Source organism: Panthera onca, chromosome C2, assembly GCF_046562875.1.
Source record: "Panthera onca isolate mPanOnc1 chromosome C2, mPanOnc1 haplotype 2, whole genome shotgun sequence".
Classification (NCBI taxonomy): domain Eukaryota; kingdom Metazoa; phylum Chordata; class Mammalia; order Carnivora; family Felidae; genus Panthera; species Panthera onca.
In genome coordinates this window covers 133442579-133468499 of record NC_138347.1, presented here as the reverse complement: position 1 = coordinate 133468499, position 25921 = coordinate 133442579, and the positions used below count along the sequence as shown (strand labels likewise).

The following is a 25921-nucleotide window of genomic DNA, read 5'->3' as shown; positions in this document are numbered from 1 at the left end:
TGGGAGGTGCCACTCTAAGAGAAGAGAGATTCCTGGCAGGAGAGATGCCAGCCACGCTGTGTTTTACACTTCTATTGATGTCCATCTCTGTTCCTTCCATCTTGGAGATGGCCAGGACTAGGGTAGCCCAGGCTACATGGAGAGGGCCAGGCTGGTCTTGGGACTCAATTATCTGTCCTCAAGTGACTGACGTTGGCATAAGAAGTCATGGGGTTTATATTTAGAGCAAGGACTCTGATATGGTTTTCCTGCCCTTTTCACATTGTTGCCTCTGGAAGGGAAGGGAAACTTAATCCCTCTGGGTCTCCACTATTTCTGGCATCCTGAATTGACCAAAGAAAACTGAGAGGCAAGATCAAGGAAGAAAGGAGGACACCCAACCCCCCCACCCCACCCCAAGTCCCCACTTACGGCAGAGTGAACTGAGCAGATGGAATGGATTTGGCTCCGGGCAAAGCATTTTGTGGAATTTCAGAATCGAGAGCCAGGGAAGCCGTGTGGCTGAATCCTGAAGAATCCCCTCAAATTTGTGCCATCTTAGTAATCATAACAGGACAAGAAAGGAAATTGCATCCGAGCAACCATACAGCTTGCTGGTCCTAGATCTTCGAGCTGTGTCCTTCCTGACAAAGGTGTACATTACTTTTGACCGGAAAATGGGAACTCTGGAATTTATCGAATTTCTCTTTTTGCTCTGTGTTGCTGGAACCTCAGAGTCTATGCAAAGCTCGCGATTAATAACTGTATCACCCCTCATATCCAACGCTACCTTTTCCTGGCTGAAATCTCCTTTTGCTTCTATCTTGACCAGACACTTAGGTGATTATTCACGAACCTCTCTAAGTGCCTTTTGGGTAGAGATTAAGAGGATAGCAGCTGCTTGACCACGGCTGAATTAGGGAGTGACTGTAGTCTAGTGACTCAAAAATGGTGATTTAAAAAACCCAAACAGTCTTATATTTAGCTTTGGGTTTTGCACCTACAGATGTGTCTGGTGTTCTTGGAATACGCTTAACGCAACATGGCAACGCTGCCTTGTTTGACTTGGAAGGAGCTCAAAGTGTCTGCTTATGCCATCATTCTCTCTTTCAAATTGAGCTTTAACTCTCAGGCAAGTGCAAGGCTGATTCTCTTGTAAGCCTCTCTAAGTTCCAGGTCAGGCGATTGGGTTTCACAAGACACACAGAGGTAGGAGAGCTATCAGCCAACACTGGTTGACTGTTGACTGTAATACATGAGGTCAGCTTAACTGGGGTTTCAACCTTACCAACCAAACCTAGTTTATTTGTAAGCCCTAGTTTATCTCATCCTGCCTTATTCCTGTGCTTCAGTGTCCCTCTGGGTCTATGATGACTACAGTCATTTTGGAAGTTCACCCAGATTCTCGGTGTTGGGGAAATTATCAAGGCTCTAAATTCTCTCGCCCCAGAGCTCTTGCTTCTCAAGGGTGACCCCAGGACTGCCGCGGCTGGCTCTTTCAGACTCTGTCATGCTGAGGGGTGTGGAGCAAGATGAGGGCTGGAGAATTTCCCAGGGACATGAGACCAAAAGGAGGCTGCTCCCTTTGTGGGCTGGAGGCATCTTGGGCCCCTGCTGCTCCTCAGCGCGCACGCACACACACACACACACACACACACACCACTTTTACACAGGATTCCTCAGACTGCTTTCCATCATTTAACCTCTTGCAGGGCAGAGTGGTTCTTGCTTCTCCCCACTGAGCAGGCCCAGCCCTGGCTAAGCACTAGGTGACCTTAAGAACTAGGTATCTCGGGGCGCCTGGGTGGCTCAGTCGGTTAAGCGTCTGACTTCAGCTCAGGTCATGATCTCACAGTCCATGAGTTCGAGCCCCGCGTCAGGCTCTGTGCTGACAGCTCGGAGCCTGGTGTCTGCTTCAGATTCTCTGTCTCCCTCTCTCTGACCCTCCTCCGTTCATGTTCTGTCTCTGTCTCGAAAATGAAAAAATATCAAAAAATATATATATTTTTTTAAATAATAAAAAAAAAAAAAGAACTAGGTGTCTCTAAGATAGAGGACCAGACCCAATTTAAGTGGAAAACAACTTAAACAACCTCTGGAGCCAGCATCGCCCCTCAGGGGGTGTTGTCTTTGAGCACTTCACTAAGGACTGCCCCCTTCCCACTGGAAACCTTCATTTGTCTAGGGCCATGACTCTCACTCCATGGCTTGGGTACTAGAGCTGGCAGTTAGCACATGGCAGTTGACCGCTACCCTTGATCTTCACCTTTGTTGCTTTACATGGAAACCAACCACCAATCAGCACCTTTAATTCTGCTCTACAAAAACTGCTCTTTGAGTAACTCCGTCTGGGGCTGCTATGTACAGTTATGTGGGCTGTGCACTGCCCAAACTTAGAGAATGCCTCAAATACTGACGTTGGAAATTTGCATACCTATTTCTAAAATTTCTGGCAGTTATCATTAAGGTATGTTGTTCTACAAAACGAATGTATTATGACACATGTTCTGAGGAATGGGAGTAAAGGGTAATGAAGAAAGGAATCCTTTTACCAGTTCATACAAAGTTGCCATATGGCTCTCCATAGACCTGTTCTGTGGGCAAGGACAGAGAACCAGGGCTAGGAACCAGGCCTTGAACCCTCTGACCAGGTTGATGAGGAAGTTATGGCTCTTTGAAATAGTTGATTTATGGCTTGTTACACTGTTACTCATCATCCCACTCCACCTTTTTAATGAAAGTTCTTAAAGACCTTTTCTTACCTTCTGCACAGTGGGTCCTCACCTGGTGACAGAATGCCTCTTGCCATGAACCTCAGCTGGGGACCCTTTCCTCTCTCAAAGAGCAGCAGCTATTAGGAACTGTGCCCACTGGCTTCTATGGCTTTGCTTTACACGAGGTGAGTGGCCACAGGAGGCCAGAGGAACACTTGAGCAAAGTTGCCATGGGAGTAAAACAAACCTTAAGAGGGGACCCAGCTGCAGGTTTCAGAGTATCATTGTGTGCAGTGGAGAGAGATGAGAAATCAGACCCAAGAGAGGTAGCTTTTCTTTCAGACCCTCACCTGCAAAGGCCTTCAAGGTGAACACTAGGTCCCAGAGCAAATAGGGTGCACAGGAAGCTGTGAATGAGGTGGGGGGTCGCAAAAAGATGGTCAAACCACAGAAGGGAGGGGACATGATGAGGGAGCCAAGCCAGAATGGGTCTGGGACCAGAGGCTGTGTATGTGTGTGTGTGTGTGTGTGTGTGTGTGTGTGTGTATACACACGTGTGCAAGAAAGAGAGAGAGAGAGAGAAACAGACAGAGAGAAGGAGGGAGAATGAGAGAGAGAAGGAGAGGGGGAGAAGTTTGATAAAGAGAAGAAGGGAAGAGCCCAGGAAATTAAAATTTCATGGACCCACCTCTTCACTGTGGAAGGTTTCTCAGGGAGACCCATTTTATTTCAAGCTGAGGACACTGAGGTATTGCCAAGTCTTCCTCACTCAGCCTAGAGTGAGAAATCTCCAGATCTGTGAAAATGGCACCAATGTGAGAAGCAGACATGAGGGGCTTGTTCTAATCAATGTTTTAACACGTGTCTCACAACCAGGGTGGGGGTGGGTATGACCAAATTTTACTCCCTGATCAGCTTCTCCAATTCTTTTTTTTTTTTTTTTTTTAAATAGAGTTTATTTATTTATTTATTTTGAGAGAGAGAGCAAGAAAAGGAGGGGGAGAGAGAGAGGGAGAGAGAGAGAATCCCAAGCAGACTCTGCACTGTCAGCACAGAGCCCGATATGGGGCTCAAACTCACACACCATGAGATCACAAACCAGAGTCAGACGCTTAACTGACTGAGTCATACAGGTACCGCTCTCCAATTCTTAAAAAAATTCCTAGACAACAAAAAGAGCAGTGGACCCAGAGTTGGAACACCTGGCTCACCTGCAGAGTCTCTGTGTGCCCTTGCAGATCATTTCACCCCAGGGAGCCCCAACATCCCTCTCTGTGAAACGGGAGCAGAATTAGCCGCCTGAGACATCTCACGAGGAGGGCAGGTCAATGAAGAATTATACGAAAGCGATCTGTTAGGGTTATGCATACATATGGCTTAATAATATATGACCAGGCTCCTAAATGTCTGCATAAAAGAAAACAGCCCAGCTATTGAGTGCCTGTATGACCCTGAGGGGTCTCCTTGCCCTCCTAGGAACTCGGTTTTTTTCAGCAGTGCAATCCTGAGGTAGGACTAGATGGTTTTACAGGTCCCTCTGAAAGCCATCTGTCTATGCAGGGAATAGGCAGGACCAACTTTAGGTCCTGCTCCAAAGATACACAGTCCTTGTGATTTTGAGAGGAGAATCCAAGATGGCAGAGTTGCAGGCTTCGCGTGTTTGCTTGCCTTGGTCTTGGTGCTGGACTTATGCACGTTTCCTTTTCTTCTGAGATAATAGCCAAGGATGGGCAGTAATCTGCGTCATGGTCCTGCATAATTAATCCTTCTTGATTTCGCTTGAGCTCTGATGGTTCTTTATTAAAAAGGAATTGCTGGACTATTAACAATTTGCATTGTGCTGCTCGAAAGCTCCTCCGTCTAGTGGAATATGCTAATTCCTCTACCTCCTCGTCCAGTAATGACTTTTTTTTATATGTGGTCATCCCCAACTTCAAAGGAGACAGCGAACATTTACCAGGGGAAGGAATGCAAGAATAGAAGTCATAAGGCTTGGTTCTAGCATCAGCCCTGTCTGGCGGGGCATCGTCAGAAGCAATCATTTGTTGAACCCCTACTGTGTAATAGGCCTCTGCAAACCCCACGGGCTGGTCCAAGGTGGGCTAGCCACCAGGTTTTGCTCTTCCTTAGTGGGATATTCAGGTTGAAGAAAGTGGTCGACAAGACATGTTTAGAAACTGTATAAGGAGAGCAGGAAGTGGGGGAGTAAATGACAGTAAGATGGGGAAAGAAGAATGGAAAATGGTCAAGGAAGAAATTTTAAATGTTTGGCTAATGCAATTGTCTCTGACTGCACATTCCTGAGGCCTTGGTTAGAACATTAGAGACCCCTCATCCAGAAAAGCAATGCTGGTTCTCGATAGAAGTTTAGCAATCACCGGGTCTAATGCTTTCTTTTTAGGGATAAGTACCTATGAGCAAAGTATAAAGACTTTTTCTCAGGTTATATTACAATCTTGATTAAAATTGCTCACTTTTCATCAAAGAGAGTGATAACCATGGTAAGATGTTACCCTATCCAGGAGTATTTGCAACTTAATAGAAGCTGTTCTCCAGGCCTCAGTCTTTGTGTCTAGAAGGCAGCAAACAAGGCAGATGGACTGGAGAACCTCTAACTTCCCTTCCAACGTTACCTCCTTGTACTTTTGAAAAGGCTCAAACTCAAACATCAGAAAAAAAAAACAATGACACATGCTGCTCTCTAATGGCGGAGGAGACTTGGGGACTCTTTCAGTGGTGGATAGATGCTCTGTGAGTGGCTGAGGCTGCCGATAATTTCTCCCAATCCCACCTCTTCCTCCCCAGACCTCAGGGGTGAAGTTACCTGTCACCAGCTATTCTGCTGAGGAGGGGCTCCAGCCAGCCCGGGTGGCACTCACAGTGGGAATCCACGAAGACCAGCACGTCCCCGGTGGCCCTGGTGGCCCCCAGCATCCGAGCCCCGATGGCCCCCAGCCTCTTGTTGCTCCTGAGCAACTTCACCCCCTCCAGCCTGGCCACGTATTCGCTGAGAGAAGACTTGAGTTGTCCTGGAATCGACAGAGTCATGGTCAGTGGGGTCACAGACACCACAGCCGGTGAAATTGTGACGACTGTCACTAGGATCACTATCAGCAATTCTCTTGGGAGCTGGGGTGAGCATAACGTCCTGAGACTCAGATACGTTCCACTGTGGCTGTTGCTAGGATGTAAGTTGCTTAGTTAGTTTGGGGTGGGTCAGTATTCTCTCTGGTAAAAACCAGCAGAGATGGTCATAAAACCAGGAGAGGAGAGGAGTGGCTAACCTTCTCTAACTGCAGCAGCGAGGGTATGCAGATACTGTTGGTGCCCTACGCAGATGCCCTAGGGTCCCTTTTACTGGTTTGGTTTTGGTTTTCATGTAGCTGTGGGTTTACTACTAATTGTAGTCTGCATCCTTCTCTGGAGACAGGCCCTTGGATATGGACCTGCCTCTCCTGTGAGTGCCAGAGAGTCATGCAGAACACCACCCTTGGCCCCACGTGCCCAGGGCCAATGACCAAACAGTGCAGGGTTACCAAAACCCGCTTTCTTGCCCCAAGGCAGGACAGATCCTGAGGTGCAGCTTGCACTGCAGAGCTGTCTGTGGGATCGGGCTGTGGCTGGACTTCATCTGAAACCTCATCTTGGTTTAGCTCCTTCCTCTCCTTCTCCTACTTCCCCCACTCTTCTGTGGGGTTCCCCTGAGAGTGCAGTGCCCCCCAAATCACGAGCACATGAATCTCATCTCAGGCTCCACTTCTAAGAAATCTGACCTAAGACAGTGGTTCAAGACAGAGGGTCCGTGAAATGTGGCTGCTGGTGGGCCATTGGTGGTGCTGGCCAAAGTGGTCTCCTTGTAGTGGTAGGGGTGGGTGGGCAGCACAGTGGGTCGAAGAGAATGAGCCAAGAATCTAGACTTTCTTTAGGAACAATGATTCCATAGGGGATAAAGAATGAGAGAGGCTTCTTAGGTTTTTCATGTAAGATAAGAAAAGCTGTGTGTGTGTGTGTGTGTGTGTGTGTGTGTGTGTGCGTGCGCGCGCGCACACATACGCCAAGATGAACAAGCCAGTGGAGACCAAAGGAATAATGTATTCAGAAAGAAGTAGCGTCCTCCATGAAGTCGTGGAAATGGGGCGCCCCTAATCACTGAACTAAGACGTTCTCAAGGGCAGGGATCGTACCTCACCCATTTCCACTGCTCTGAGCCCTAGCACAGGGCTGGCCTATGGTAGGCATTCAGTGCGTGTGTGTTGAACAGAACTAAGCCAAAGAGCAAGGATTTCCTCAGTTCCTCAGCCCAGAGACAGTCTTGACAGGGATACACCCAGCCCTGCTGCTTTGGCGACTGGGTCTCCGGCGAGGGGAGGCTCAGGCAGTCTTTTTAAAGCTCCACCTTTTAAACAGCATGTGGCTCCCCAAGGAGACTTTTCTGCAGGGGAAACTGTCGAGCAGTGGATGGATTTCCAGTCACTTGGCTGTTGAATTTCTTGGTGGTAAAATTTTTTGCCTATTTATTACTTTATAATTATTTTTCTGGTAAGCTTATTAGCCCCAGGTCCATTCCCTCGAGAAGGACATCTATTAGCAAAGCTATTAAAATTTCTGAACTTGGATATGTGAAAAACAGCCCGATGGTGACTCCACTGTATTGAACACTGCTGGTTGTCTTATCCAACATTCATTCCCCCGCTCCATCCTACTAGAAGAAGCTTGACTTTGTTCAGTGCAGCTAAAATCACTCACTTACCCCAAGACTCCCTTGCTACTAGTAATAGACTTTTGATCCAACACTGGTAGAAATATACAGACATATGGGCCTGAAGCCCCCCAAAGAAAAGCAGTGTTTCTCAAAGTGCAGTACATAAACCAGCAGCATCCCCATCACCTGAAATATCGTTAGAAATGCATATTCTTGGGCCCAATACCAGAATTGGGGGCTCTCTGGGGGAAAAGCTAGTAATCAGTGTTTTAGCAAGCCCGGTGATTCTGATGTACATTCAAGCTTGAGAACCGCTGAACCTTCTTCTGTCTCCATCATCTTTTAGTGACTCAGTCATGCAACGGGCTGGTCCCTAGTAGTGAGTTTCCCGTCAGTGTAAACATCTGAGCAGATTCTGCGAGTCTAGGCTCTGGGCCCGACTCTGCTGCGCTTGGCCTGACTCAGTCCTGGTCAAGTCTCATCTCTAGGCCTCAGCTTCCTCATCTGAAAAATGAATGGATTAGGCTAACCAAGAGTGATTTAATGACTAATCCGCTCAAGTGCATCACCCAGTGTCTAGGAGGCAGTGAGCACGTATGAATGGCCACCCTGCTGTGATTCTAGAGTGTCTTGGGAAGAAGCGTATTAGGATGTGTGGAGGTTGGGACTGGGAGATACCTCCCTGGGATCAGGCTGGAGTTACTTCCCGGGACTCTGGCTCAGATCTCTTTGCCTTGCTTGGTGGCTGTGCTCTCTATGCCTTCTCCCCCTATTTCCTTACTGGTTGCCCCTGGGGCTCTTCACTCATGAGTTACCTGCACCTGAATCCTCATCTGGAGGTACGCTTCTGGGAACCTGGCCTCCAGGGGCTCCAAACCCCAGTCTTTGCATGGGAACCCCCCAGGGTCCAGGCCCACCCGAAGAGCTGGGAGGAGCCCATAGCCACCTTGCTGGCTGAGGTCGTCCACCAGGATGATCTCCTTCAGGAAGGCCCTGGGCACCGTGTCAAGGATACTGTGCATGGTTCTCAGGAGGGTGGACCAGGCCTCGTCGTGGAAACAGAGGATGATGCTGGCTGTGGGCAGGCTCTCCTCGGGGTGCTGTTGCAGACACCTGAAGGGCAGAGAACCAGAAGAACAAAATAAACATTGGACGGCCTCTAACTCCCTCCCTAGGGCCTGACTGGAGCTGCTTTAACCAGACGGCTCACCCCATCCCCCAACTTAGTAGCTGTCTCTCTGGGTTTGCTTGAAACTTCCGTGTAAAGAGAACCCATCACACCCTCGCAGTGGTGCTATGATCTCCCAGTCCTCATATCCCAGGAGCATCTTGACAGTGTTTAATCCACGTCTCTCTCATAGCAGTTGAGGGGTGTTTCCACCACTCCCAGGAGACGGCTGTCCTAATCTGTAAAATGGGAATGAAGGACATCACCCACCTCACGGAGCTGTTGTTAGGCTTGAATAGGACGAGGTACACAGTGTGTGTCTTATGAACACAAATTATCATTCATTGAAGGGCAGAAACACTATTCTCTTTGTGTCTGCTTCCATACAGTCTAGCATAGCACCTGGCACATAATAAATGTTAAGTATTATTCTTATTCTTGCGGAAGGACAAGGATTGAACATGTGCGAGGGCCAACAAAATGCCAGACCCTTTACACATATTACTGCTTGTTTACACTAAAATACGTCTTTGGTTTGGGCTTTTACCCCCATTTGGGGGATAAGGAAACCGAGGCTCAGAGAATGGGCAAGACTTATCAAATGTCACAGTACCAGTAAGTGGCAGAGAGGTTCAAAGCTGTCGTGCCCTTTCCCCTCTGCTGGTTCGTGGCTGGACAGATGGGAGTGTGAGGAGCTCCCTCCTCCAGGCCATTCGCAGGCCTGTCCGGTTCCCTCCTTCCTTTGCAGATGAGCACGATGCTTCGGATTTGCTTTGCCCTGCCTCTGCTGAGGGTTCCGACTGAGACCACAGTGGAATGAATTACAACAACAACGGGATGCGTAGAGCAGTGCGTGACTCACGACTGTTCACGGAGGCACTTGTTTTCCTAGGTCGCTTCTAAATGTCCCTCCGTGGAGGAGTATTTGCTTTTGAGTAGGGCTTATCTCAGGGACCTCAAACTTCCGACACCTAAAGGCAATTGTGATGGTCAAAGTGCATGCGGTTCTTAGTCTGACAGCCAGACTAAGGCTGGCCCCGCCTGAGAGAAATACCAGGCTGCCCCATTGGCTCACCATCCCTCTGCCTGGCACCGTGCTAACCAAGGCAGAAACCCTCCGTGTGCAGGACACCTGCATGTGACTCGGGAAAAATCCTATCGCAGGCGGTGAAGGGAATTGATAGTCAGGAAGAGCTTTAAGGTAACAGTAAAACAGAAATCCTAGATTTCAAAAAAAAAAAATGAACATCCCATAAACTAGCTGTGCCAGTTACTTTATTAGTTTCTGTATGTATGCACTCTTTCTTTCCATAAAGGATTTGAAGTCACTCAAAAGGAATACGTACAATCAAATAATGGTAATATAAAAGTAAGGATGAAAATCAGGAGTAGGGAAATACAAGCAAGAGTAGAAAGTCAACATTTGGAGAAAGAACATAAATATATAGGCCATAAGGGCCTGGGTGTTTCCAGAAAGAATTTTAAATGTGAGCTTCCTAGTAGCCAAAGGAAAACAGGAGGTTTATTCTGCAACGGAATTGACACCATCGGAGAGGTTACATCCCAGATTTTTTAAGGGAAAGTGATGTTCTTTCTAATACTTTTTTTAAAAATAACTTTTATTTTGAAATAGTTTAAGACTCAAGAAGTTGCAAAAATAGTACAGAGAGTTCCTGTGTTATCATCACCCAGCTTCCCCCAGTGATGATATGTTACGTAACCATCCACCACGAGCAAAATCAGGAATTTCACACGGTTCAGATACTATTAGCTCAAATACAGACCTTATCTGAACTTCACCAGTTGTTACATCCAGCACTAGTTTTTAAGAGAAATTCCTATGGACTTTAGAAAGAAGTCCCTAAATGGGTGACAGCGTCCTTAGCAGCATGCCTGTGACAAATGAAATAATGAGTTTTATACGCACTTTTACAGTCTGCTTTCAGGGCTGTTCAGATAACAGGTCCAAAGGGGAACCCATTCCCGTAAGGTTTTTGGAAGATAAAGGGGTCCCCAGCGCATATTGTGGGCTATGCGGAGGTATTTTACCCCTTCATCTCCTCCCCCCATTCCCCCCTCCGTTCTCCCCAAACCCCGGTGGAACTTTTCTCCCCCACCCCACTGACTTTGAGAATTTCCACTCTGCCCTCAGAATTGCTCTAGACCTGTTCACAAACAGATTCAAAATTTCCTTTGTGTCCTCTCTGTTTCCTTTGTGGTTGAGAGTGTAGGCAAATCCCGGAGTCCTAGGACGGGGGCATCTGGTGGCTGTGAAAAGAAATCATGCCTCCTTCGTGAATCCAGTAGGTACTGAAAACATCACTAGGGCAATGGCTTGGGGTCATGCTTGGGGACAGAGAGGCCTGCATATGGCATTCTTGAGGCTGCAGTTTTTTCATTTGTTTGTTTTTAATGTTTATTTTTTTTTGAGAGAGAGGCAGACAGAGCGAGAGCAGAGGAGGGGCAGAGAGAGAGGGAGACCCAGAATCTGAAGCAGACTCCAGGCTCCGAGCTGTCAGCACAGAGCCCGACGGGGGGCTCGAACTCACAAACCATAGGATCATGACCTGAGCTGAAGTCAGACACTTAACAGGACTGAGCCACCCAGGTGCCCCGGGGGCTGCAGTTTTACTGGGACTGAAGTCTGTCACCTTGGTGCAGAACATGGCCTCGTCTTTTCTGTCCCCAGTCCATAGAATGTGAGCACTGGAAACAGCAGTGTGTGGTGCGTGTGTCCTTGAAGAAAGGTGCTGAAAGAGCTTATACTTTAGGATCATATTTAGATTTGAATCTTCACCTTGCTGCTTCCTAACCCCTTGGGTAATATACCCGATATTTATAAGCCTTCATTTCCTCATCTGAACACTGGATGATATTTACCCCTTGGGTCTGTTGTGAGAACGTAAGCCTTTTTCTGAGCATGTCATAGGCTTAACCTCAGTTTTCTCATCTGTAAAATGGGGTTGTTGGGAGGGCCAAATGAGTTAATACATATAAAGTACTCATAGTAAGAGTTCAATAAATGTTCATTTTTATTATTTCTTACAAGCCTTCTGTGTGCCAGGATACCTCACTACCTGAATTTGTTTGTCTATAAAATGAGGATAACACGTAGATTTACTTTACGGGGCTGTGTAAAGATTATATAAACAAAGATGTGTGTTGTGTGCTTTGTCCATACAAGCTTTCAATAAATGGAAGCTGTTGCCATTACTCAGGTTAGTGTTGTGTGCGGGCTGGTTTCCGGTGTTGCTTTCTATCGTGGCAGAAGACTGGTCAGGTGTTCTAAAAATAAGGACTGCTGGTACTTGTAGGATTTTCCCACATGCTATGTCATTTAATGCTCACTCCCATCGCGGGGCTTTTGCATTGCCCAACTCCAGTGGGTGCCACGCTCATAGAATGCCACGTGATGGTGCCCCTCGGAGTTGTACAGCATGACGGTAGCATCCACCACAGAGGATTCCAGGCAAAGAAAGCCATATGAGTGATTGGAGTTCATCCAGATCCCCTGCCGGACCCACTCTCTGTAGAACACCAGCCTACAATCGCCCAGGCAGCCATTGGGAACAAGGGCCTCCCAGCCCCTTTGTTCATCCAAGTGGCTTAGGTGGCTTCCATTTTGTTTTGTAAAAATACAGGATGAACTCTCCTCAAGAGAGTAAGGCTTGTGATAGCAAGCATCCACTCACTCCTTAACTGACGTGAGTGTGTGAGGCTTGGGAGATTCTGATGGAACAGTAAGGAATGGTCCGGATCATGGGGCCCTGATCACCTGTGTCTGGGAACCCTGGGCCCCTGATGTCACCACGGGGATACTAGGTCCCTAAGGAGAGAGAGGGCACAAGGAAGGAGGTGGGAAATGGGGAAAGGAAGGCAGTTGGCACTAAAAGCCTGCCGTCTGCTTCACAATATACCCATGCTTCCTCCCCACCTCCCACCAATCTTACAGAGCTTTGGAGGGTGGAGAGCGAGGGGTGTGGTAGGCCAGAACTAGGGAGAGAGCTTGAGCAGTGATTCAGAGAAGTTGCTGGAAGCCTCTAAAAAAACAAGCAAGCAAACAAAACAAACCCTCTAAAATCCAGCCAACAAAGATTGTTAAAGGGGGGCCTTAAAGTTTATCTAGGCCACCACCTCCTTGCAAGTGCTCCTTGGTCGGGTACAGAGTGAGCACACACTCAAACGTCCGCAGAGACTGGCATACATCCAGAGGACAGCAACCTGGCCCCGTGGGGGCTGCAGTGAGCTGAAGATCACATGCCTCACCCGCCACCCCCCACCCGCCGCCCTCCCCAAGAGCAGCCAATGTTACTAGGAGGAAATTCAGTCCAGTGTTGCCGGATCTTTCTGATTTTCAGAAAGAGCCATAAACCTGAATTATTTATGGGAAATCTCTTGGTTTGATTAAAAAAAAATTTTTTTTGAGGGATACCTGCGTGGCTCAGTCAGCTGAGTGTCTGACTTCGGCTCAGGTCATGATCTTGCAGTCATGAGTTTGAGCCCCGCGTCTGGCTCTGTGCTGACAGTTCAGAGCCTGGAGCCTGTTTTGGATTCTGTGTCTCCCTCTCTCTCTGTCCCTCCCCTGCTTGTGCTGTCTCTGTCTCAAGTAAATAAATGTTAAAATTTTTTTTTTTAATTTTTGAGAGAAGGAGAGAGAGAGCAAGAGGAGGAGAGGGGAAGAGGGAGAGAGAAAGAACCCCAAGCAGACTCCATGATCAGCATGGAGCCCGACACAGAGCTCAGTCCCATGACACTGGGATCATGACCTGAGCTGAAATCAAGAGTTAGACACTCAACCGACTGAGCCACCCAGGTGCCCCAAATCTGTCAATTTTTAAATATTGGTCACTCTTCCAATATTAAAAAAAAAAAGACTATGGCCTAGCTGGCTCAGTCAGTAGAGTATATGACTCTTGATCTCAGAGCTGTGGGTTCAAGCCCCATGTTGGGTATAGAGATTACTTACAAATAAAATCTTAAACAAAAACAACTGTGGCCAAACCACATGTCTGTGACAGGATACAACTTGCGAACTGTCATTTGGTGACATCTGAGTTACCCCTGACTCCTGTGACTCCTGTCCTTCATCCCAGGCAACAATTTGCCTTCGGTGCTTCTTTTCCCTCTAAGACCCTCATGCTTGGAGCCAGCAAGCGCTATGATTAGAGCCCGAGCCGGGGTACTGGTCTGGAGGGAAGAGTGTGAGACGAGGTGTCAGAGAGCATGTGCCGTGTGCACTGAAGAAGACCTATGTCGTGCTCAGACTTCCGAATCCCCTGTGAGGAAGGGAAATAAGGGACTTTGAGCAGGTCTGTCTCTTCTCTGGGGCCCAGTTTCCATATTTGATGAGGGAGGAGTTCACTCACTGCACAGTGTCTAAAGACATTTCCAGCTTTGTCGTCTACACTCTGTTCTCTCATTGTCTACAATGGGGGACTGGGGAAATTAGGGTGGACCATGTGATATTGCAGTGTCTTATTAATATTCCTTATAGCCACCACTTAATGAGTCTTCTCTTCCTGTGTACCAGGTGCTGTGCTAAATACATGCGTTATCACATCTAATCCTCCCAAGTGCATTTTGAAATAGGTCTTTTCACGTGTGCAGAGATGGTCACCATAATTCTGTCCACCCTCACATGCATGTTCCTTTGAGACGTGACTGTGCCGCTTTTCTCACTGAGAAGTGCAACCTATTTCTCCACCCCCCGAACCTAGCTGGTCTTGTGATTTTTTCTGATGGATAGAATGTACTGGAAGTGATGTTCTCTCAAGATTAGGTTCCCAGGGGCCTTGCCGCTTCTGCTGGCTGCCATAAACTGCAATGCCAGGAAGGCTATCTACTCTAACAGAGGGTGAGAGGCCACTTGGAGAAAAGCTGAGGTTCCCCAGAAGACAACCAGCATCGGCTGCCAGGTACGTGAGTGAGGCCATCTTGGATCGCTCAGTCCCAGTTAGCCTCCAGAGGACAGCAACCACAGGAAGGACCCCAGGTGGGGCTGGCAGAAGAAATGCTCAGCTCAGTCCAGCCTAATTATAGAATCATGGGTAAATGGTTATCGTTTTAAGCTACTAGTGTTTTGAAGTAATGATTGCATTGAGACGTAATTCACACCTCATAAAATCCACCCTTAAAAAAGTATACAATTCAGTGGTTTCTAGTATCTTCACAAACCTGTTCATCTACTACTGCTATCTAATTTCAGAATATTTTCTTTTTAGATTTTTAAAAATATTTCTTTCTTATTTTTGAGAGAGAGAGAGAGAGGAAAAAAACATGAGCGGGGAGGAGCAGAAGGATAGGGGGGTGCAGAGGGTCTGAAACAGGCTCAGTGTTGACAGCAGAGAGCCCGATGCAGGGCTCAAACTCATGAACCGCGAGATCATGGCCTGAACCGAAGTTGGACGCTTAACCAACTGATCCACCCAGGTGCCCCCCCAGAATATTTTCATCACCCCAAAAGAAACCTATTACCCATTAGCAGTTACTCCCCATCCCTCTGTCATCCACGCCAGCCCCAGGCAAACACTAATGTACTTTCTGTCTCTATAGACTTCCCTACTCTGGACACTTTATACGTATGAATGGAATCACACAGTACGTGGCCTTTTGTGACTGGCTTCTTTCACTTAGCATAATGTTCTCAAGGTTCATCATGTTGTAGCGTGTATTAGTACGTCACTCTTTTTTACTGCCAAATAATATTCGTTGTTTGAATACACCATGTTTTATTTATCTGTTTGTCAGCTGATGGGCATTTGTTTCCATTTTCGGTTGTTTTGAATAACGCTGCAATGAAAATTCATGCACAAGTTGTTATGAACTCATCAAACAAGTTTTTTGGAACATATGAACTATGTTTTCAGTTCTCTTGGTTGTATACCCAGGATTGGCATTTCCGAGTCATGTGGTAACCATTAAGCGTTTTGAGGAGCTGCCAGACTATTTTCCAAAGCAGCTGCACCACTTTGCAACCCCACCAGCAATGTGTGAGGATTTCAACCTCTTCACATCCTTGTCAGCACTTGTCATTGTCTGTCTTTTTTATTTTAGCCTTTCCAGTGGGGGGTGAAGTGGTATCTACTGTGGTTTTCATTTGTGTTTCCCTGCTAACTAATGGCTTGAACATCTTTTCATGTGTTTTTTGGCCATTTTCATGTATTCCTTGGAGTAATACCTATTCAAATCTTTGCCTATTTTTTAAATATAAATTTTTATTTATATTTGAGAGAGAGAGAGAGAGAGATAATTGACAGTGTGTGAGTGGGGAAGAGGCAGATATAGATGGAGACAGAATCTGAAGCAGGCTCCAGGCTCCCAGCTGTCAACACAGAGCCCGATGTGGGTTCAAACTCACAAGTCGTGAGATCATGACCTGAGCCAAAGTCAGATGCTTAACTGACTGAGCCACCCAGGCTTCTGGAAATCTTTGCCTATTTCTAAATTAGGTGTCATTTTGCTGAGTTGTAAGGGTTCTTTATGTATTCTGAAACAAACCCCTTATTAGATTTGTAAATATTTTCTCCCGTTCTTGGGTTGTATTTTCGCTGTCTTGAAGCACAACACTTTTAATTTTCATGAAGTTCAGTTTATCTGTTTTTTTAAGCCATGGAATTTTGAGGTGGTGTGTGTGCAGCACTAGATAATGGGTTCATATTCCCATTTTAAAGATGAGGAAACCAGAGCCCAGAGAGCCTAAGTTACACAGCAGATAGCAGATGGCCAGTCTGACTCTGCACCTAATGCTCTTAACCAGTATAGATATCGCTATTTTTGACGAAAGTGCTGACAGAATGTTCTGGATTCAGAGTCGTGAGGCTTGGGTCCCACTGTCCGGATCAAAGTGACAATGATGGAGGGTTATCTGAAGAATACTCAATCCATTGATTCCTTCACATGTTCTGGGCTGTCTACACTGATTCGTTAAGGTCCTCAGAAAGCACTGTCTTGGCTGCCTTAGAAACGTGCTTATGTGGAGTCATGCTTGGCATCACTCTCTCAGCTTTCATCAGGTTTATGAAACCTGCTTTGCATTACAGAGGGAAACTGTTGAGGCTGTCGTGTCCTCTATCACTGACTATTCCCTCTACGCAGCTTTGAAGGCAAATTCCTTTCAGGCAGAAGTGTCGGGAAAAGGCACTTTTCTTCCTCTGAGGACTTGGTATGTTTTCTCCTCATGAGCAATAAGGATCATGATATATCTAAGGTGTTTCCTTTCTCAGTTTGGCTGCCAGGAAGCTCAGAGTAAGGAAATAGGATATTTAGTCACCGAGACGGTTCTACGGATTGTCTGTCTTCATTTTAATTTTCTCTTTGATCCTGACCTTCCATCGTCCAACTGGTGGTTTAACAGATATTTACTGACAAGCTTATATGCATGAGGACTAAAATAGATAAGATCGTTGAAGCAGAATTGTGATGGCCCAGCCATATCCCCTTCGGCCCTATCAATATAGTACAGAACAGCCTGCCTTCCAATCGTGTGAGGGCTTTCTCTGACTGCTGGAGATGCTCTCCTCAAGCAGGGCTGAAGAGCTGGAGAATTAACCTCCCACCCGCCCCTGACAGCTGTCCTCAGCCAGCGATGAGAAAGAGTTGGCATATTAATACCCAGCAACCCCTGACCCTAAGGAGGTCTAACACATGGAGCTGCGTGTGCCACAGCCTCTCCCAGATTCCCCCGCAGGCCGAGCTCTAGCTCTAGTTAACCACCGAGGTAACTGCCTTGAAAACACACCTTTCGTTGCTGTCCTATTTTCTGCTCCACATTGCCAGTCCCCTACCGGTGCTCCCTGACATCATCTGCAAAACAAATGCTTGTCTCAGGGTTTGCTTTGGAGGAACCCAAGCTAAGATAGTCTCTGGTGTCATGGAGCTTACATCCTATTAAGCGGATGACCAAATAATTATTTAACCACCGTAGCAAGTGCTCCAAGGAGATCCTCAGGGAGTGGGGCAGCAGTGAGATGACAGGCAAGACCTGAAGGGTGGGTAGGAGGCAGTTGAAGGAAGGTGTGTGGGTGGGGAACAGTGTTCCTGACAGGTGTCATAGCGTCTGCTAAGGCCTAGAGGTAAAAAGGAGCTTGGTGTATACCAGTAACTGAAGGAAGGTGTTCCAAAGTATATTTCCCCTTATCTTGATTAACATCATATTAATAGCGATTTTCTATTTTATGATGTATTTTTAAATCCTTTGAGGGATGAAGGTAGGTAGGTAAACAAACAAGTGAGCAAAAGGTAAATGGTCCATGCAAGTGGCCCCGGGCAAGTCACTTCACCTGCCCACGTCTCGCATCCTTTCTGTCGAGTGGGGATGCACATTCTTCCTGCTCTATCTGTGCCATGGCTCTGTTGGGGGGAATCAGTGGGGCGGCGCATAGAAACAGCTTTCGGACATTGCAGAGCAGTATCCAAATGTGACAGGTGGTTGTGAAAAGGAAGAAATGCACATTCTTCTTATTAGCTAATAGGGTTACGTTCTTTGTTCTTCAACCATATATCTGGTGGATATTTTACTATCTCAGTTCGTATACATGAAAAGCTCACCTGACCTCATGTGTCCATCTTCTGAGTGGCAGCAGTGGGGAAGGAAAGACCAAGGGCTTTGGAATCCAATCAACTCGGCTTTGAATCCTGGTTCTGCTATTTACATCCCCTAATTAGTCAACACAAGGATGCTGTTACTTTTCGATAGCCCAGGGGAACTTCTTGGATTAAAGGGATCGTCCTGGCTCTAGAGAGCTGCTGAATACAAGTTAGTTTCATATCTTCACACTCCAAGATCAGGGGAGTCCGGGTCTGGCTTTATACACCGATGCATGCCCTCTCTGCATGCAGCTCCAGGGTCCCCTGTGAACTCAGAAAATGCATTTGGATGATGATTCTGGAGAGGATGAGTCACAGCTTTGCGCCAGATGGCCTGGCTGTGGCACAAACACCGCCCCCACCCTTTCCTCACCTGGCCAGGGTAGAAAGCTTTCTGCTGGGTTTTCTGTCTTGGGGTTACTGACCTCCAGCTTCTACCAAATCAGCAGAAGTCCCCCACGCAGACGAGTTTCCATATCGCTGCCCTGAGCCCAGCGATGTAACAACCTGGTTGCTTATCTGTATCCCTCAACTCACCCCAAGCTCCTTGGGTTTGGGGCGGGGTCCTGCTCACCTTCTCACCTTTGATAGTTGCTAAATAATTATTTGTTCAGTGAATGAAGGTAGACACTGTTCTTGCTCACAAGGAGTATATAGACTGGTTGTCTATATAAATGGGAGGGTAATAACCGTAGACTCAGTTCTCCACAATCTGTGAAAATCCCAATGTTTAGTACATTTTGTCTGTAGTTAATGGGGCTCATCGTGGGAACACCAATTTCCAGGCCATGCCTGGAGACACAAGGGCTGGGACACGGCCTGGGGATGATCCTGTGAGGGATGGACAGTGTTCCTATGAATGAGAGGGAAGTATGTTCAGGCTGGAGCCTGTGGGTAAGGCTAATGCTGCCCGCCTATCATTCCCCAGAGTTAGAGAGAAGTCATACAAGGGGCACACAGTCTCTTTGTAGGGTCCTCAGAAGCCTCACAGCCTCCTTCTAGGGGCTCCAGGCATCCTTAGCTTTGCTCTGATTCTGGCTCCTCAGCCCTGGACTAAAAGTGGGCACTGACAGGTAGTCGCTGGTCTGAACACTGACCAGAGCCTATGAAGCATCCTGGCACAGTAGTTTCCCCTAACAGGCATAGCCTCCCCCAAATAATGGCCAAGTGAAACTTCCAGATCCTCTGTCTCAAGGAGTTTGATATTCAGACAGAGAGGATCAGCAGTTGGTAGCAGGTCATAGGACAGGCAGTAAGTCAAAGGTGAGGCAGCAGAAGTCAAGAGGTAGCCCAGTGCCTCTCACACGTTAACCTGTACCTGTACCACCGGGGCATCTCCATAAATGCAGATTTGGATCTAGGAGGTCTGGGTGGGGCCTGAGGTTCTGCATCTCAGGTGATCCCGATGCTGCTGGGCCTCCAGACCAGAGCTCGAGTAGAGGACAATGGTTGTTAGTGACGAGACACCGGCAAGTAAGTGGCCATGAGGACGATATGAGCAGGCTCCAGGGACGCCAGCTGCTGGAGGACATCAGGAAGGCTGAGCCCTAGAAGTACCATGGCTCGTGAGTGTCTTTCCTGTCCTCCTCCTATACCACCCGCAGTCCTCCCTGGACTGTCCCTGTTCCTCACTTCCTGTGCAAACTACAGGAACCCCACCACCTGCAGTAACACCAGTGTTTCTGCTCCTTTTCACCTAAAAGGGCCTTGGCAGGAGTTCTCAGCCTGGCTGCACATTAGAATCACTTAGGAGAGTCCCCTCGAATTGTATCTAATTGGTTGGTCTGGGGTGGAGCCTGGGTGTGATGATTTATAAAATTCTGCAGCTGATTCCAATGTGCAGGCAGGGCTGTGAACCATTGGCCTCATCAGCATTTCTCAAGCTCTGACATGAATATAAATCAGCTAGAGATCTTGTTAAAAATAGAGATTTTCATCTAGTAGGTCTGAGTGGGGCTTGAAAGTCTGCATTTTTGATGCTGCAGGTCTGAGGACCATACTTTCAGCGGAAATAGCAGTTTCCTTAAGAATTAAACAAGATGAGATGCAGGTTGACCACCTCTGATCTAATCCCCAAGCCTAACCCGAAGCACAAAGCAAGACTCTACTGCATTGGCTACCACGGGCACATTTGATCTCAAGGGGTTACATTTTTTTTTTATGTTTATTTATTTTTGAGAGAGAGGGAGACAGAGTGTGAGCATGGGAGGGGCAGAGAGAGAGGGAGACACAGAATTCGAAGCAGGCTCCAGGCTCCCAAGCTGTCAGCACAGAGCCCGACCGGGGCTTGAACTCATGAATCTCAAACCGTGAGGCCATGACCTAAGCCGAAGTCGGACGCTCAACTGACTGAGCCACCCAGGCGCCCTGTGATCTCAAAGGGTTATACTCAGCCTTGTCTACACCACAGGCACTGAGGATGGGTGGAGATCTGGGGACGCACGGCTCCCAGCCCTGGCTACACTGGGCTTGAGGGCTGAAAGCTTGGTACTTGTGAGTTCCCCTTGTGACCTGGCTGGCCGGGCACCAGAACAAGCACGCCTACTCACCACACTGGGTTGTCTTCCCTCCGTTCCTGAGTGGGAGGGTAGATAAGCTGAGTTCCAGCACCAGGTGTTTGCCCCAGCCTGCTCCTTCCTGCTCTCCCCTGCAAGCTCCCACTGCAGGGCCGCACCTACTCACTCCGATTTATTGGTGCCCTGCCAGCCGTCTTCTCTCACTTTTGTAGCCCAGGTGTCAGGGCCAACATAGGGGTGGGGAGACATGCTGGAGTGGCTCCCTGCCTGCCTGGAACTTGACTGACCTGACCGGAAGGTAGACTGCACCACCACCTTCTCCTTGACAAAATAGAGCTGCTGCCAAAGCGGCCTCTGGGCGGGAGGGAGGGAACGAAGCGGAGGATACCCCTTCCTATGTCTTCCCACTGCCTGTGAAATGCCATTGCCCACCTGGTGCCCCACAGCGTTGCTTCTCAGCCCCGGCTGCGCATCAGAACTACCTGGGGAGGCCCAGGCCCCTCCCCAGACCAACTAAATAAGAATCCCTGGTAGTGGGACCCCAGTATGGGTCGTTTGTAACACTTACCAGGGGCTTCCAGTGTGCCACCAAGTGAGTGATGATTTAGCAGCCCACGGGGTAGAAAATAACTCTTTGATCAGAGAAAGGACAATGACGTGATGTCCACAGCTGCCTGCTCTGGCTTTTCTCCATCTTTCAATTCACTCCTAGACCCTATACTCCAGAATATGATAAGGACAACTTCCGTTTGGATTTGAATTCCGGGGCGGGGGTGGGGGGGGAGATCATCAACATTTTATCTCATTTAACCTACAACCCCACGCAAGGGTGTTATTTTATCTACATTTTACAGTTGAGGAAACTGAGGCTTAGAGAGGCTGAGTGATTATACAAGGTCACACAGTAAGAGATGGGGCCGGGTTTCGGCCCCAGGTTTCCTGTTCTTTGGGCATGTGAGTTAGTCACAGTTGCCGGTATATAAACCAGGCTAACACGGGCCAAAATATGAACCCAAGTTATAAACTGATGCGAGTAGGTAGGTAGCACAGAGCCAGCAATAGCCGAGCTGACATTTATATTTAAGTACAAAACTCCAGGTCATGAAGGGGACTGTGTGGCTCACTACTTCTCTTTTCTATTTTCCAATCCCGCGACTCCCTTCTCTGTGGAATCTTCCAGAGCTCTACTACTTCTCTGCTCATTGTCTGTATCAGTGGTTCCCCAAACTAACATCAGCTTTTTAAAATTCAGATCACTGCATTCCAAATCAGAACTATGGGGAGTCTCTAGAAAAGTGGTCTGAAAATCTACATTTTTAACAAGCAATGTGGGGGAATCCACAAGTACATACTTGGCAAACCAGCGATAAAGCCCCTTGCTGCTCAAAAACGTGGCCTGTGGACCAACAACACCGGTACCAACTGGGAGCTTGATAGAAGTGTAGCATCTTGGGTGGAACCCCTAGCCTACTACATTAGACTGTGCATTTTAATGAGATTCCCCGGGGCAAGGGGTTTGCATACACTTGAAAGTCTGAGAAGCGTGGCTCTGTCCAACCTGTTAGATACAAAGAGTGCCCACACATCAGCAGCATGAACGTCTCCCAGGAAACTTGTCGAAACCAAATTCTTGGGCCCCACCCTTGACCCTTGAGTCAGGTACTGTAGGAGAGGAGGCCAGGAAGCTGCATTATAGCAAGCCCTCTCGGTGGTCCCATGTGAACTCAGGTTTGAGAGCCACTGCCTAGACCAGATTACAAGAGCGCTTTCTCCGTCAGGAGCCTCTTTGATGCGGACAGTCGTTGCCCTACGCTAGGCCCCAGGATGATCAAGGAGAGCTGGGCTCGGAAGAGCCTTGAAAGCTGTTGTGCCACAGGAGGCTGAAGGGCAAGGCCTGCTCCTCCCCGACCCCCTCTGTGAGAGCAGCTTTGAGGCGCCGAGTCAGTCCTAGTCTTCAGTCTGGGGCTCCCATGTGGGCCCCTCTCTTTACTTCCTCTATATATTCATTTGCTATTCCCGCGCCTGCCCCAGGACCCAGCCCTCCACACAACACAGCCACTCCCCGGAGCTTCCTCTGTTCTTGTAAAGAATGCATTGGTCAGCACGCATGGAGTTCACATTTCCCCAGTGATGTCGTGCTATGGACCCCTTTTCTGCGCCTTACTTGTGTCACTCAGCATGGTACTTGAAGGTCTCCCTCCACCGGGTATTGTGCACTGAGTCTGTTGCTTCTACGTCCCGCCGTGTCTCTGGGCTGTGCCCAGCTTCCCTGGTGCCCACTCATGACGTGTCCAGGTGGTTTCCAACTCTTCAGTGCCACCAAGGATGCTGTGACAGACATCCTCCTCCGTGTCTCCCTGAGGACCAGTGTGAGCTCTCCCTAATTTATAGGTGGAAAAACTTGAAATTCTTCTAGCCTAAGTGACTTGCTCAGAAAGTACAACGTGGTGGTTAAGAACATGGCTTTGCAGCCAGAGAAAGACAGATATCATATGATTTCACTCAGATGTGGAATTTGAGAAACTTAGCAGATGATCATAGAGGAAGGAAAGGAAAAATAAGATAAAAACAGAGAAGGAGGCAAGCCATAAGAGACTCCGAAATACAGAGAACAGGGCACCTGTGTGGCTCAGTCAGTTAAGCATCCGACTTTGGCTCAGGTCATGATCTCATGGCTTGTGAGTTTGAGCCCCGCATAGGGCTCTGTGCTGACAGCTCGGAGCCCGGAGCCCGTTTCAGATTCTGTCTCCCTCTCTCTCTGACCACCCACCCCCATTCACACTTTGTCTCTCTCCCTCCCTCAAGTATAAATAAACATTAAAAAAATTTTAATACAAAGAACAGAGGGTTGACAGAGTGGGAGGGTGGGGAAAATGGGTGATGGGCATTAAGAAGGGCACTTGTAATGAGCACTGGGTGTTGTATGTAAATGATGAATCGTTGGATTCTACTCCTAAAGCCAAGGCCACACTGTATCACACTGTATGTTATCTAACTTAAGAATAACACAACAAAACAAACAAACAGAAAGAACATGACTTTGGTGTCAGACACACCTGGTCAGATAACCTGGCCCCAGTCCCTTCACCTTTCTGTTTCTCAGTTTACACATCTGTAAAATGGAAATATTAATGGTATCCAGCTTATGGGTTCATTAGGAAGATTAAGTGAATTAAAACCACTTAGCAGGGTTCCTAGCACATAGTAAGTGCTCAGATAAAAGTTCACCGTAATTTTACCTTTCTTTCCAGAGTTTGCCTTTTGACCTTTTACACTGACTTTTTTCTCTGTCTTGGTCCTACATTATTACTAACTTCCTGGCATGCCCCTTTTCAAAATGACCTCCAGCAGTGACCCCGGAGGTACTCAGAAAAAAGCCTGTGGCCTGGATGGGGGTGATGAGCAAAGGCCAGGGCTGGTCTAGAGGTTTCGGTGCACGAAGGGCGCGCGGGACTAGCCCAAGTTGGGACAGGCTTGTGCAAAGCCCTGGGGTGGGTGGTGCTTGGCACACTCCAGCAGAAGGCAGAGGGACTGGGGTCTCCAGAGTTCTCCCAACCCTGGTGGGAAAGCAGAGCAGGACTCGCACAGAGTAGGTGCTTAATATATGGCCGTTCTTTCATAAGCTGAATTTTGGCCTGGTTTTAAAGCGCTGACAGTAGGAGAGTCCTGTCACCCTGGAGGGACAGTGGGGGCTTGTTGCCTCAGTTTGCAGAGGATCCCTTGTATGTCCTGAGAGGGGCCAGAAGAGACACCCAGCACCTGAACTGCAGAGGGTAGAGGAGAGGCTGGGGGCCAAGGCCCAGACCGCACAGGCTGCAGGGAGCAGCTGCGACCAGCAGAGGGCGCCACACACCTCTAGACAGAGCCGATGGCTGTCGTTAGAACCGGGGCAAGGGGAGGGAAGTATGGGGCGGGGAGACCAACCGTCCAGGTTTGCCAGGGACCGGGAGGCGTCCCAGTCCGGGGAGACCGAGACAAACTGAGCCGAGGTGGTCACCCTGGCTTGAAGCAGTGACCACTGAAGTGGTGCGCACGCGATGTCAGTGCACGTCGCACACGTGACACAAAATGTGCCCACACTCACAGCGCAGGCGCGCAACACCTACCAGGCACTTCACACCAGAAGCATAACACACACAACACACTTGCACACACACACGTACAACTCGCCCAACGCCTTTCTAACCTACGTGCACCACACGCACACACAACGCCTGTGCGCTTCGCACTGCACGAATAGCACACACAGCACACCTACCCGTGTACAACTCTAACAAGGCGTTTATACCACACATGCGAGTCGCACACTCACACAGGCACATCAAACACACGTAGCCCGGGCACAACACAACATACATGCACACACGTCCCGCAAAAACGCATACACAACAAAAGCCAAATCACAACACACGTGCGCGCGTCACACCAGGGCGAAACATACGCAATCACGCGTGTACCACACACGCCACTGCACCTATCAATGTGCACACGCGCATAAGGACACGGACACATCCACACACACGTGCACGTGTGATTACACGTGCACAACTCACACCGCAACGCACGCGGGTACTAGGCACGCGGGCACCACGTAATCCACTACGCGCACGTACTACACGCAGCACACGTACGTAGCATCCATTCGCCACACACGATACAGTGCGTGTACGACACACTCACGCGCAACTATATGCAACGTACCCACAGAACTTCATAGTCACAACGCACTTGCATAATGCAGAGACACACATACACGCCTCTGGGTGGCCAGAGACCCTCTTGCTTGAGGCAATGCTTCTTATCAGCAAAATGAAGATACTCATTTTTGTCTTAGGCCAAAGAGAAAGATGTATCCAAAGACTTTGAGAACAGTACGTTCACTCATTTGGCAATCACTCGCTTCCTGTGTGCGTGGCAGGGACCCCGGCATCGATCAAACCAATACGTCAGCGACCGTTTGGCTTTGACCCCGAGGGTGACTGCCAAGCGGCCAGACCGACAGGAACCCCACCAGGGATCAGAGGAGTACACTGTCTTGCTCTTGACCGCGGCTCTAGATGGATCCACTCACTCGGAAGGTCTGAACGTGGGTTTGCTTCGTGAGAAGCACTCTGGGCTCTAGGAAGAGCAGTGGCTTACAGGGAAGGGTTTTCCCAGAGCTAACCAGTCGCACCGGCCACGGATGCCCGACTGGGGCCCTCCTCTGCAGCCAGCCACAGTAAGGGAGGGGGAGGACAGGGGATGCACAAGGGGAGCT

At 48.4% G+C, this 25921-nt stretch overlaps 1 protein-coding gene and 1 long non-coding RNA gene across 2 annotated transcripts in view; one reads left to right on the top strand and one right to left on the bottom strand.

Annotated features, from left to right (window-relative positions):
- LOC144612789 (uncharacterized) overlaps positions 1–25921 on the top strand; it is a 108467-nt gene that overhangs the window by 53532 nt on the left and 29014 nt on the right. The window lies entirely within an intron of this gene.
- The window catches only part of GALNT15 (polypeptide N-acetylgalactosaminyltransferase 15), a 46518-nt gene that overhangs the window by 18414 nt on the left and 2183 nt on the right, over positions 1–25921 (bottom strand). Inside the window, exons 2-3 of the mRNA XM_060638600.3 lie at positions 8342–8508; positions 5518–5722 (exon numbers count right to left, since the gene is read on the bottom strand). Of these exons, the coding sequence (XP_060494583.3) occupies positions 5518–5722; positions 8342–8508 (372 nt within the window). The remainder of the gene's footprint in view (positions 1–5517; positions 5723–8341; positions 8509–25921) is intronic.